General features: G+C 42.6%; 1 protein-coding gene across 1 annotated transcript in view; it reads right to left on the reverse strand.

Moving 5' to 3' along the window:
- The window catches only part of CAPN6 (calpain 6), a 63421-nt gene that overhangs the window by 18936 nt on the left and 30966 nt on the right, over positions 1-13519 (reverse strand). Inside the window, exons 4-9 of the mRNA XM_050901794.1 lie at positions 8823-8954; positions 8138-8346; positions 7554-7746; positions 3628-3821; positions 1864-1941; positions 444-639 (exon numbers count right to left, since the gene is read on the reverse strand). Of these exons, the coding sequence (XP_050757751.1) occupies positions 444-639; positions 1864-1941; positions 3628-3821; positions 7554-7746; positions 8138-8346; positions 8823-8954 (1002 nt within the window). The remainder of the gene's footprint in view (positions 1-443; positions 640-1863; positions 1942-3627; positions 3822-7553; positions 7747-8137; positions 8347-8822; positions 8955-13519) is intronic.

Genomic DNA, 13519 nt, shown 5'->3' on the forward strand with positions numbered 1-13519 from the left:
ATGAGAGGGTGAGCTTGGGGAAGAGACTAGATACTTTCAGAATCTTAGATTCATGCAAAGGGATACTAACTAAATACAGTGGACCAAATTCTCAGGCTGTTTAAGAGCGTTAAGTGAATGGAATTCTGTCATTAGAAAACTCAGACTTGCTGCCTTTCTACAACTGGGAAACTGAAAGAAGTCCAGACAGGACTTCACTGATCCTGGTGTGTCTGACTCATCAGCCCCAAGCACGATCTGTCCTAAACAAATATCTAAACTCTTCTGAGAGATTTCACAGAAATCAGAAACATGCAGTGAACCAGCATACTCCCAGAGGACGGACACTGGCAATGAGATTTCTGTCGAGTAGTCACTGCCAACTCCTAAATAGGGTGGATACTTCAGAAGCCCTAGCTAAAGTGGATACACTTCAATACCTCACAAAATACAGGGATTCCCACCTGGGGATTCTGAAGGAAGGTCTCTTTGTTATCAAAGCATCCGCCAGAGCGATTTAGCAGGGGCTCTGAATTCTTTGCCCAAGCCCCAAGCATCATTTTCTTCTCCCAGGTCTTGTGGATACTGAAGTAGGAGGTATTCACAATCCGGCAGATGTCCACATCAGTGAAATTCTTACACCAGTCCTCAAACGTCATCCTGTTCCATGGGACACCAGGAAAGTAACGGTTTATTTAAAAATAAACTGTGATACTCACACAAAGAGCCAAAAGAACACATGAAATCTCCCAGTAATTTAAGAGGAGGCATTGCTCAGCTGTCCAGAGGACAAACTGATTCACTGGAAAGCTCTCCATGTCGAAATACTTGTGAAGCTACAATCACACTTAGAACTTATTTGGAGAAATATCACCTCAGTGTGTTTGGTCGGCTCTGGATTTGTTCCGTTGCAGCACCTAAGCCTAAAGGATAGGTTGTATCTACCAGGCTGAATTTGATAACATATATTTTGCAAAGGCAAAAGAGATTACCTGCAACCAAAGCACCATCCACTCCTCATTATTATGGTCCTTATTGTTACATCTGTCCCTGAGCATGACTCAAACCTCTGTACTCTGGACATAGCTTTTATTTAGCACCATCTCAATGCTATAACCTGTGCCTGCTAAAGCGACAGACTGGATTGCAGAGCAGTTAAAAAACATTCACCTCCTCTAACAGCTTGGTATCTCTGAACTACCATCATGTCCTGGCTTATTAATGGCCCGGAACCAAACCCTACAGCTGGCTTCCAGTTGCCAGTTCTGACAAAGCCAAGCAAACAGAAGACTTTTCATACTGAGCCCTACCAGTACACTTGGTGCAATATTGATGATCTATTGAAGAAGTTGCTGGACTGCCTTGGTGTATCTAAGCTTTAAGCACAGTCAAAATTATTAGAGTTCTAGAGATTCTGTAGAGAATGAACATTTCTCGTGCCCATGCTGGAAAACATCGACAAATATCAAAATTCATTGGCTGCAATTGTATTTACAGATACCTCAGCCATGGTTGACCTAGAAACCCTATAGATAGGCACAGTAGTCAGTAAACAGGATTGACAGTGTGTTCAATACTTGGCATTCTGTCATGTAAACCAGCACGTGTTGTCTTGGATTCTGAGTGAATGTCCTAAATATAGATAATAGATTTTGAGGGTGTTTGAAGCATATTTACTAAGAGCTACTAATTTTGTTCTACTAGTTTCGAACCCATTTTTTCTGTTCTTCTCTGTCATCCCTTGAGAGTTGAAAAGAAACAGACCTTGTGCCAGGACTGGATAATCTTATCCATTTGGGGAAGTTGTTTTCAAAGCTGTTAAATGGCAGAATTAATGCCAATTACTCAGTGTAGCCAATATCTCCAAACATGACTCCCACTCACCAGAACTCTCCATCATTCTCAAGAGTGAGTCCCAAGCTCTTACGTTCTGAATTGCTGACTTTCTTCCACTCCTCTGAACTAAAAGGAAAAAAAAAAACCAAACAAAAAAACCACAACAAAGATGATTAATAACTTAAATTAAATACTCTCGCGTGGAAAAAAAAATTGCAAGTAGAATTCTCTCATGGCCCCGTGTTATAAAGGTAACATCAGAGTACTGAAAGGACAGATGATATTCAGGAAGAAAGTGTGGGGCTTACAGGAGGAGTTTTAAAACAATTGATTTGCAAGCTACTAAAAAAGAAAGAGATGAATGGGAAATTGGCACAAGTAGAGCAGATCCTTATTGATTTCCTTTGTCACACCCTCCCTTAGGACACTTCAAACAGCTGGTTTGGAAGGTCATATGAGACTCCATTCTCTGAAGGCCTTTCAAAAGCAACCTGGTTTTCCTCCTCACGAGCTTATTGAACACTTCACTTTTAGACCAGAGTATTCTTTTTGTCTTTCAGCCTCCCTATATGAAACCGGCCTGAGGTCTGAGATTTCCCCAGAGAGTCTTTGAGAAGAAACTGTTGCAGCAGGAGCCTAGTGTCCAGTTTCCAGAGTAACACTACACTGCATAGACACTTCATTGTGTGCATTAACATAGAACTTACGTGCTCTGCATTGTCCCCTGGAGGCACCTGCCTCTTCCCACTGACTGCAGGGGAGCGCACGATCCTAAATGCAAGCAGTCTGATGCTTAAATCAGACAACATGATAGAAGACAGCATAAGCCCCTTCCCTAATGTGTTAGGTTAGACAAACAGAGCCACAATTTCTCACTCCCTTACCAAAAGCACTTGGAGGATAAAGTTGAAGGTGGCTGGCAGGAGGGAAGGGAGGTTGCTTCCCATAACAGACATTTTCTTAGCCTATTTGGAAATCCTGAATTTAATTCTGTTAGGCCAAAATCTGTGGGCCAACCTCAGACTCCTCAGTCCTTCCACTGGAATGAGTAGCAGCTGCGCCAAGACAAGGGCTAGTGGGGAACCAAAATGCTTCGCATTTCACCTGAACCAAACTCTTTGAAAGTAATAGATTTTTGCTAGCTAAAGTATGGAAGATAAGAACTTAATATGCTGTTGTTAAGAACATTACATTATTAAATGCTAACAGTGGCTGGTAAGCACAGTGTTGAACTGTAACATCCTAGTTAAATGTTTTTCATGTGTAAATTGCCAGTGATGGAATACATCCCCTCCAGCAATCATTTCTGTCTCTGTAGGGGTGCCTGCTAAGCTCATGGCCCACATTAAAATTCATTAGAAAATAATTCAAGAAATCACAAATGTGGCAATTTTACAGCATTTTTTCACGAGTCAAATTATCTAAGAATAAAAGACTTATACCATCCCCAGCAGCTAGCAGTTACAAATGAGAAACTGAGTCACAGACAAACTCAGTGGTGAAGCTAGGAACAAACCTCATGTGCTTGACTCGTCACCTTAATTGTAGGCTATTTTTCTAGTCATGCTCCAGTGTGCCAGAACAATGATGTATACAGTAAACTAAGGTCCAGAAGCCATAACCTCCTGGCTCCTCCAGGATGTGTTCATTTGCTCAGAAAATGCTATACTTGGGAAGAGATGGCACAACGGTTCAGACATCACTGAGTACTGCAGACTGACATTGTGTCTCAACAGTGTTTAACCATGCATCTAACGTCCAGTGGCCCTAATCACAGTTTCATTCCTTTGACATTGGATTTGCAGCACTTACTTGTCGCTCCAGGCGCCGTTCCACTCTCTTTTTCCCCAGGGATTCCTCAGCCTGATCATGAACAGCTTTTCTGCCTTAAAAGAGAATATAAGCCTTTCTCCAAGGCGCAGCTTCCGAATTGCAGTCACTGAGTAGGCATGGCCGATGACAAGACCCATCTCTGTCTCCACTTCATTAGCACTGCCAGAGGAAGCCTTTAGCACCAAGAATGACAATTAAAAAAAAGAACTCACATCATTGAGGGACCTGACAGCTACGCGTTCAAGGGGCAGGATGGGGAAGCCTTGTTTTCTTTCAGAGAGCTATACGTTCCCTTCCCAAGTGATTTGACTATGCAGGAAAACAGCAGCACTGGGGCTCAAAACTAGTGGCTCACTAGTCTGGTCTTTTGCATGATACTGCCAGACAAGTCCTAGCAGACAGAAGCCCAGAGCACAGGAGAATACTGCCTGCTACAGCCATTCTGTCTCCTCCTGGCCTCAGAGAGTTAAATACTGGGCTGATGGACAACCTTTATCAGCCCTTCCAAAATCTTGTCGTCCTTACAAAATGGCTCTGCTGGACATTGATGACTGTGCTCAGACATAGCACTGTCTGGTGGTGTCCTCAACTGGACACTTTGTAGGGCCTAAGGATTTAGCCAATGAGTCCAATGCCTGTTTCGGTGTTGGGGTAAATTTGATACCCAGGAAGAACTACTGGCAGTGGGTAAAAATAGAGGGCACAGGCAAGAAAACTTTCTAGCCATTTGTCAAACCTGTCCTGTACCTCACTTGTGACCTGGCAGGCCTCTTTTATGTGGCAACTGGCAGATCTGCAGGCTTTCTTAGGAACTGGGTTTGCTCTTCATAGGCTTCACATAAGAAGCCTAGTTTCCAGCAGTGATCAGGCAGTAAACTGTCCTGCTGGATGACCTAGGCCTGATCAGATGCTGATCTAAGAATACAAAAAATTGTCAAGCTCTGAAAAAGACCACAATTTCATTTAACGCATCCAGATCAAAATCCTCTAAGTACATCTAAAACCAGAAAAGCAGTATCATATAAAGATGCTGGAGTTGCTTTGAATGACTGGCCCTTTACAAAGCCAGTACAGTGTTGCTTCTGAGCAACATATACCAGGCAGGACAGTGGAAAAAGTAAAGCTGTGCCAGTGCTACAACCCTCCTTCTGAGCCAGAAACAATCCAGATGGTTGTGCCTCTGGATTCATCACAACCTCGCTGGAGCCAGCATGGGCATCTTTGCACTGAGCCATATCCAGAGTCTCTCTCACCTATATTGGGCTATAACCCATTGAGCCTTAAGACACTCACTGCCTTGGACAGCAAGGAAGGAAGATTTAACTCAGTGCAGATCCTTGCCTGTAAACTTGTAATAACCTAATTAAGAGCTCAATGATCAAGCAAGCCTTTGCTCTGGTGGAGAGAGATGGACTTATTAGGGTTATGAAATGCACACAGTACTTTCTCAGATATTTTTACCCATTTCAAAATTTCCCTGGTCTAAACAGACAGGGTCCTTCTCCTAAGGCAAATGTTGCACTGATACAACAGTGTTCAGTCCCTAAAGATAAAAAATTGCGGGGGGTGGGGGGGGTGGAGGAAAAGAGAAATTTATATTGAATTGGAACTGACAGATGGTCTGGCAACTGTGAGACTCTCGCCAAGACCTTTTTGCCTTTCACCGACAACAGCTCCTAAAGAATCAGCTCATGTGTTACACCAAGACTGGCTGACATTTCCAACTGGTTTGGGCTTTCTCCAATGTAACACTTTCACTTGCATTTTTCACAACTAAAAGCAAACAAGAGTCCTTGACAGCATGGGAGTCTGTAACCTCTCCTGCTGCCTTTATTATCCCCCAGGCTTTTCTTACTGCTGGGCTGCCTTTCCCACCTCATTCTGAAGGCATTTATTTATTTATTTAAATGAGATACTTAAACATCTACTGTCTGTTCGAATTTGTAAATGGTGAAGCTCCGGGCTATTTTGTAATCCAAGGAAAATGATGACATGTTTGTAAGTCAGCAATGAAGCCACTTGAGTATTAAATATTCTATACCTAACAAGCTTCACTGTGTGTATAATACATCTATCAAAAAGTGATAAATGCAGACAAGTCAAGCTAAACCAATAGGAACAGCCCCTGTGTAATCAATGTTTAGCAGCATCTGCATTTGACAGACAGAAATATAATGCCAGGAAGAAGTGAAGGCATTACAACTCTCTAATTAATTGCTTTTTTAAATACAACTCCCTGTACTTAGCCTATCTCCTTACCAGATCCACATTAAGAAACCGAACTGCCTTAGCATTTGGGAGCAACCTATCATCCCAGAAACAATGTTTACAACAACAATTCACACCAGGAAGTCTGGTCTGCCAGCCTGGTCTGAGCAAATCAGATGGAATTCTTTCTAAATAAAAATTCAGATATTGTGAAAAAGGTAAACACCAAAGACCTAGAAGAATTTGTTTCTGAGCTGTTGCCTGATGTTGCTGGGAGGGACAGTTCAGGACTCCTGTTCTATCCCAGCTGAGTTCAAATTCATCTACCAGAGGGTACCACGTGTTCCTCTTTGGTACCATGGCATTGGTGCAGGGTAGTGCATGGCCAGGGCCATCTAAACAGATAATGTTCTCAGGCATCTCCAAACATCGCTGATTTTCTGTTGTTCTAGACAACTGTACAACTACCATGATACTCGCAAGAATTTCTGAAAGAACCAACACTTGGGGGTCCACCAGTTTACACTACAGGTATGAAATAGTTAAGTGCTACAGTAATATGATCTTCATTTCACAGACGGGTAAATTAAAGCAAAGCTTTTAAGTGATTTAACTAAGTCCACATAAGATTAGCCTTAGTTAAGGTCTTAAGTTGGAAACAGAGGGCATAGGAGTAAGATGCTGAAGTGCGCCTAGGTGCCATCCCTACAACTTCTAGAGAATGATCCCTTTCCTGCAAGCTGCAGTTTAAAAATCATTTAAAAGCAATCTTTTAGGAAATATTCAGGTGCCATGGCAGTTTGTTAGCCCTCCCATGTGTGGTAACAGCCTCAGACAAGGTGAGAATTTCAGTGCTACCCAGTCATGGCCTGACATTGCAGACTTGGATAGAAGGCGAGTTAAGCCTGGTTGTCACTGGTTTCCCTCTTATGGCAAGGGGCTGTGCAAGGCCCTTGTCTGTCTGTGGTTTGTGAAGTATATAGCACCCTTTGGGAGCTGCTACTCATCTGCCTTCTAGCACCTCAAGTGAATGGAGAGAGGTAAAGCTCCCACAGAAGGCAACCCTGTATCACCCTTGGGGAAGCCATCCCCTCTCTACTGACTAAGGGAACTTCAGGGTCATGGCCTCCTAATGTAGGCACCCGAGTTAGCTGCTTCACATTAGCCAGCGTGGGCAAGTTTCCCTGGTTAATTCTAATGGGGAGTCTTATTAACAAACAGTACTACCTGAATAACCAAGTGAGCTCAGCCTTTCAGCTCAGCTCCAGCGTTACACTGACGACTGCATCATCACAACCAAAGTCAAGAAGTCTCAGCAGCTCAGTGCCAGCACAACCGTCTTCTGTAAACAGATTTCCCTAAGAAATAAAGAAATTGAACGCTGCCATCTGGCCTGTAAATTAGGGCATTCTAGGTGGATTAACCTCGGGTCAATACACAACTGTGACCATTCAGAAAGAATGGCATTTCAGATCGACAGTAAAGTGGCAGCACAAATGGCTTTGCGGTTTTGTGATTGTATTTAGTGGCTCATGGAGTTGTACTTGGCTGACAGCACTGCCAACTTGCTAGCTTTTTCCATACGAAGCTTTTCCAAAGCATACGAATGAAGGACATACTCAATATACTCATAATGGTATTTTTTTCAGATTTTTTTCATTGAAATTAACTCTTAAAATCCAGCTCTCTATACATACCGTAATGGAACAGCTGATCAACCCGCCTCTTTTATGCACTTTCAGCAAGTCTTCAAACAGCTTCATCTGCTCAGAAATAATCTCACCATATTTGCCCTGTACCAAATCAATAGATTCTGCCACTGCTCCAGTGAAATCCACAATTGCATCTGCAGCGCTACCTCCATCTAGGGCTTCATAAGATCCAGCCAGCCTGGAGGTAACACAGAACATTCTCAGTTACCAAGTGGCTGTTAGAAGTGCTCTAATTTGGCTTGAATGTAGGTAATACATTTGTGTCTCACCAAGGAAAAAACAAAACAGAACAAAAAAACCAGCAAATTGCAGATAAATATTTGCTGGGTTTGTAGGAAAGGATTGTAATGATCCTCAAGGCTTTGGGCTGCTGAAGTAGAGTGCATTGCACTCTTTTATGATTCACTTCCTCCACGCAGGTTAAAGGAGGAGTTTTCAATCTCTTTTAGGTTCTCTACTAGCAGCAAACCTAAAACCTATGGAAAGTACGATAGAGTTGAAAGACAAAACAAACAGACGGATAGAAGGGACAACACTGAGGACTAAAAGGACAATGAACTAGCTCATACTTTGCATAAGCTTTCTCCAATAATGCGCTCCAGAATTCGTTTTCCACATTGGAATGGCAGTAGATCAACTTCCCATCCATTGTTGGCAGCAGATCATCAACAACCACCTCTGTCCATTCTCCAAAGCACCAGAAACGGAAACGGAAAATCCCAGCATATTTCTCTGGGGTTTTAGGGTCCCATTCTTGTTCGTTAAAGTCTGGAATAACCTGAGAAACCATGGAAGGGAAAGTTCATCAAATGCACTATGTTACAATTTATTCAGAGGGCAGACTGCCCTGGAGCATGCACTATGCTGGTATTCAGCTTCATGAGCAGTTGACCTTAAATAGATGAAGCAGTGAAAAAAGAGGGTGAATTTGGTACAAAGTCAAATATAGTCCCACTTCAAAGAATCTTTTAGGAAAGTAAAATTCAAATTGATCTGCAGAGAAAGACAAACAGAACCTATTACACTCTCTGGCTTTGTTATATCTCTTCTTTGGTGCTCAATGGGACTGTGGAGTGGGGAGGTCTCATAACATGAAAAATGAACTTCTAAAGAAAGAGAAGATTTCAATCCACCCAAAATTCACCACTCATCAGAGGCACATTAGTCCTAGAGGGAAAAACATTGGCTGATAGGCAGGGAAACAACCAAGGTTTATTAGCTTTATTTCATGCACCAAGCACATTGATCACCTACCTGCTGCCACAGGGTCTTCCTCAGAGCCAAGCAGGAGCATGCAGCTACAAACCAGCAGTTCCCCAGGGTGCCTTGGTGTAAGTCATGGGAGCTGATTCCATTCACAAACAGGCGGGGGTCTTCACAGAGGTCCTAACAAAGCAAACCAGAGATTACTGGAGGTTCCACTCCAGAAATGATCACAGCATCCTTCCAGCTATTCCTCTCCATGCTTGTTCTGCATCACATTCCCACTGAAGCATGGAGTTTCTGTACCAGGAAGTTCAAAAGCCCTCTGGCACCAAGTATATTTGAAAGTCAGGGTATACAGGATTATTTAAGTTCTTACAAGTAGATTGTATTGCCTTATCTAAACACCAGGATTTGCCCATTTTTTTGCCGGAGTTCCTAGTTCTGTCCTCAGCGGAAGGTGATCTTTGAGGACTGGAATGAATTCAACATTTGGAAGACTTATTTGGCATTGAGACAGTTAACGAACTGAAAGTAAGTGAAAGGAGAAGGAGGAAGCATTACACCGAAAGGCTTTGACCAAAAAAACCCTCATCAAGAAAAGCAGCAGGAAATGATGCTACTAACACCAGAACTCTAAGCTCCTCTTCCTTCATTGCCACTCCCTTGGCTGACATACTGGAAACCCTCCTCCACCAACAGCATGAGTAACTGCAATGACCGCTGCCACTCAGCACCAAAGACGACAGAGAATACACGTCTGTGAAATACGCCTCTCATTCACTGGGTCTCATCTTTCTCATTTATCTGGCTTTTACTAGAATCACTCGTTCCTTCTCTCCCATGGCTTTCCTGGCTCCATCTCTATTTACGTGTAGATTCTCACCAAAGCATAGTTGGCTCTTCCTGCGATGTCTCCCTGCTCCTCCCTAGCTTGCCCTTTGCTGTGTCTTTATAGCCTGCAGATCAAGGCACTAAAAGGAGCACCTCTAAGTATCATTGAACATGGGAAAGCTGCAGGGGTACATTTTGCAGCAGTATTGTGTTTGTTACCAAGAAATCCTTGGTAGACAGTGTTCTGCTGAACAGTGGCCTCACAGTCCCAGAGAGAACCTCCCAAGCAACACTTCATAAAACAGGTAATCTGACTGTCCCATAATTGATATGGAACCTACTGGTTTCAACCCAGTGATTGCTCATGACAGTCTTGTGTGAATCATTGCTTTTCCTGACTGGTTAAGAGGATGGAAGAGCAGACAGTGGTAAGAAATTCTGCTCTTTCACAGCATAAGAAAAACCCTAAATTTCAACACTGTGGGAAGGAAATGATCTTATATCCAGGCATCAGAAATGCAGAATAAATAACTCCCTCTCACCTCAAAATGGCAAGGGACTCCAAATTTATTGCAGTCTTTCCAGTTTGTTATCAGCAGCAGAATAAGGAGCTGTGCTCCTTACCTCATGGATTCTCACTACCCTTTGATAATTATAGATGATAATCCCAAAATACCAAGATTGCAATCCAAACCTGGCTACACACCACAGGCATGTCAAAACCTCTCAGTCTTCCCTTTGATGGGACTGTGGCAAATCAGTGCCAGCTGAACTTATTTTCAGAGAAAAGAACCACCTCAGTGCTGAGCTGAAAGTCCGTTTTCCCGGGCTGACTTAGCAGCCTGAAGTCAGCTCACGGTATGTAATGCATGGAGCTGCTGCTGTTTTCTTTAACAAAATGATATTTTTGGCATAAGACTTTTCTCATTAAATAACAATTGGTAGAAATTTTAAATGCCTCTTGGGAAACAAGTAACTGATCATTATATGACGCTGTTCTTCTGTCAGTATTTCTTACATGTGTCTTCACTTAGAGAAATTTCAAAGCTTATTAACAGACCTTAATAAAATTCTGAATAACAAAATGGTGCCTATGAGGAAAGCTGACCATGTGCAAGATACTCATCTGCATCATGGACAGATTCATTTAATCTGCCTGGATGCTCTGATATGGAATGGTAGCAGGAACTTTGGGCTAGCACTTCAGCTGAGGTAAATCAACCCAGTTGCCTGTTGCAGGGGTTGACATCAGTTGACTACTTGGCCTTCACAGCAGTAGCACACATTCCAAACCCAGCTTGGGTAGACTCAGGTTTCGTATCCCATTTCCAAGCATCTCTGGCAGTAATAATTTCTAGCTTATTTTTCCTTTCAAAACATAATAAGCATAATAAACAAGGGATAAATTGAGCCTTCAGGGTTAAAATTGTCCAAACTTTTCTGTCACTAAAGGAAGCCAAAACTTTCATTGGTTTTGAAAGAAATTAAGCACTACCGTGTATTACAAATATCTTCTCTTATTTGGTTTGCTTTGCTAAAAGTAACCACGTTAAACTGTCATTTTTTAATTGAAGTGTGTCTCGCATCTCACACAGTCCTCAGAGAAAAAACAGAGTGCAGCATGTGTCAACTGCCAAACATATGGATGAGATTAGCATTTGCTGACCACTGGGGTCCAAAGCAAACATGGAACAGCAGAACTTAGAAACAGCACCTCCCTCTTTCCACCATAGTCACTAAATTCTTCAGGATCCTGCTTGATAAACCCTTTCTTATTAAACTGCCTAGAAGACCTGGACTTCTGAGACTAAAGACCAGTGCAAGCAAATGACATTAGCTCTGTTTCTCTTGTCATTAATTACAGGCATTATAACAGCTTCTGTGATGACTGTCACTGTGTGGCTCAGATGAGAAGCACAATAATACTCTGGTGCAAGCTATAGCTAATTTCAGCTGTTTGTTCTTTTCTGGACTTTTTGCTTTTCACCACTTATACAGCATAGCAAATTCTAAGGAATATTTTTGAGATGGAATTAGCTATGTAAGCCACAATTCCCCCAACACAGTTAGAAATGTGCTCTTTAAATATATTATTCTGCAGTCCTTGTGAGGATCTTTAAGCATTTTTGCTTGCCCCAAACATGTAAAAAAATTAAAATTAAAAAAAAAAAAAACAAAACAACAAAACCCCCCCCACTTTTCCAATAATGCAGTGATAACTTAGGATAGTTGAGGACCAAGCCAACTATCATCACAGGAATTACAAGGAAGAGAGACTGACGTGAGATATGGCCCAGGCATTTCAGGAGACCTGATGCCTTCTCTCCCTTGCAACCTAAGCACCTAAGCACTCAGGTTCTGAGTTCTACTAGAAGTACCTCCTTTACAAACACAGTGGTTTAACCCTAATCCCTTTTCTCAGGGGTAGCCTGCATCATCTGTGCTGTAAAAAAGAGAAATATCTTCACACTTGCAAGAAAAAGTTTAAAGGAGGCTACTGGGTCTTATTATACATCATTAACGTATAGAAGCCACACTATTGCCGATACAACACCGCTAATAAAAGCAGTTGTTGTATTATTTATGCCCACAGGGAGCATTCCACCATCCAAGATGCAGAGCTCTCCCCAGTTCTCACCCTACGCATGTGCATAATAAAATAAACACCATCTGCAGAACTATAATTAGGCTGTACAGAGTCTGAAAGTGAGGTAAGATGTCACAGGGGCTCATGGTTCTGCCGAAAACCCTGATGCTCTTATTTTCATACCAGACTTTCATTTGCATGACAGAAGTCTATTTGTGTCACCTCCTATCCTTGCTGCACTGCGTAGGCTCGAAATATCTGACCTTTAGTGTTACTCAACCACTGATGCTGTGAGAAATAAAGTGGCTCACAAACCCCTTTTTCTGATTTTAATTGGTTCATCTCTTTGTAACAGAGCAAGTAAATGAACTGGTTAACGAGCAGACTGGGAGAACACTGAGCATTCTGCAGATGAGAAACTCAGTTAGCGTGGGATCACAGGAAATAACAGCGGGAGAGACTCTGACAGGTTAGTCAGTCCCAACACTGGCCTAGTGTCCAAATTGGCTATCCCTAACCTAGTTGTGACTGAAGCTTCTCTAACCTGCATTTAACACAGCCCATGAGGGAAAGTCCACATGCTTCTTCCACTGGTCAGCAAAGAATTGCATTGCTGAGCTGCTCTACAAGCCCAAGACTTCTGTGAATGGGGAGAACAGTCAGTTACCTTTCCTTTCTACAGCAACCCCTCATATAATCTACAAAGCTCTAACAAATCTCTCTTCTATAGTCTTAATAACTGGTTCTTCATGTTTTGTATCACTGGTGAAGTGTGGTGCCCAAACCCGGACGCTATGCTCCAAATGAGGCTTCAGCAGTGCTGAGCAGATGTCGATGCTCTTGCTTACTGAAGCTGGGGTGCCATTTTTCTGTCTTTTTCACTTGAACTTCACATATTTAACTTGTGTTCAGACTGTGATCCACCCTCTGATCCTATTCTATGGACTTGCTGCCTAGTCATTCTTTCTCCCTATCTGAGCCATTGTCGTGGTTTAACCCCAGCCGGCAGCTAAGCACCACGCAGCCGCTCGCTCACTGCTCCCCCACCCCTGGGATGGGGGAGAGAATCAGGAAAAAAACCTTGTGAGTTGAGATAAAGACAGTTTAATAGGACAGAAAGGAATGAAAAACAATGATAATGATAATAATAATATGACAATAGTAATACTAAAAGAATTAAACTATACAAAGCAAGTGGTGCACAATGCAATTGCTCACCACTCGTTGACCGATGCCCAGTTAGTTCCCGAGCCGCGATCCCCCCTCCCAGCCAGCTCCCCCAGCTTATATACTGGGCATGATGTCATATGGTATGGAATACCACTTA

Source organism: Gymnogyps californianus, chromosome 9 (genome assembly GCF_018139145.2).
Source record: "Gymnogyps californianus isolate 813 chromosome 9, ASM1813914v2, whole genome shotgun sequence".
NCBI classification, from domain to species: domain Eukaryota; kingdom Metazoa; phylum Chordata; class Aves; order Accipitriformes; family Cathartidae; genus Gymnogyps; species Gymnogyps californianus.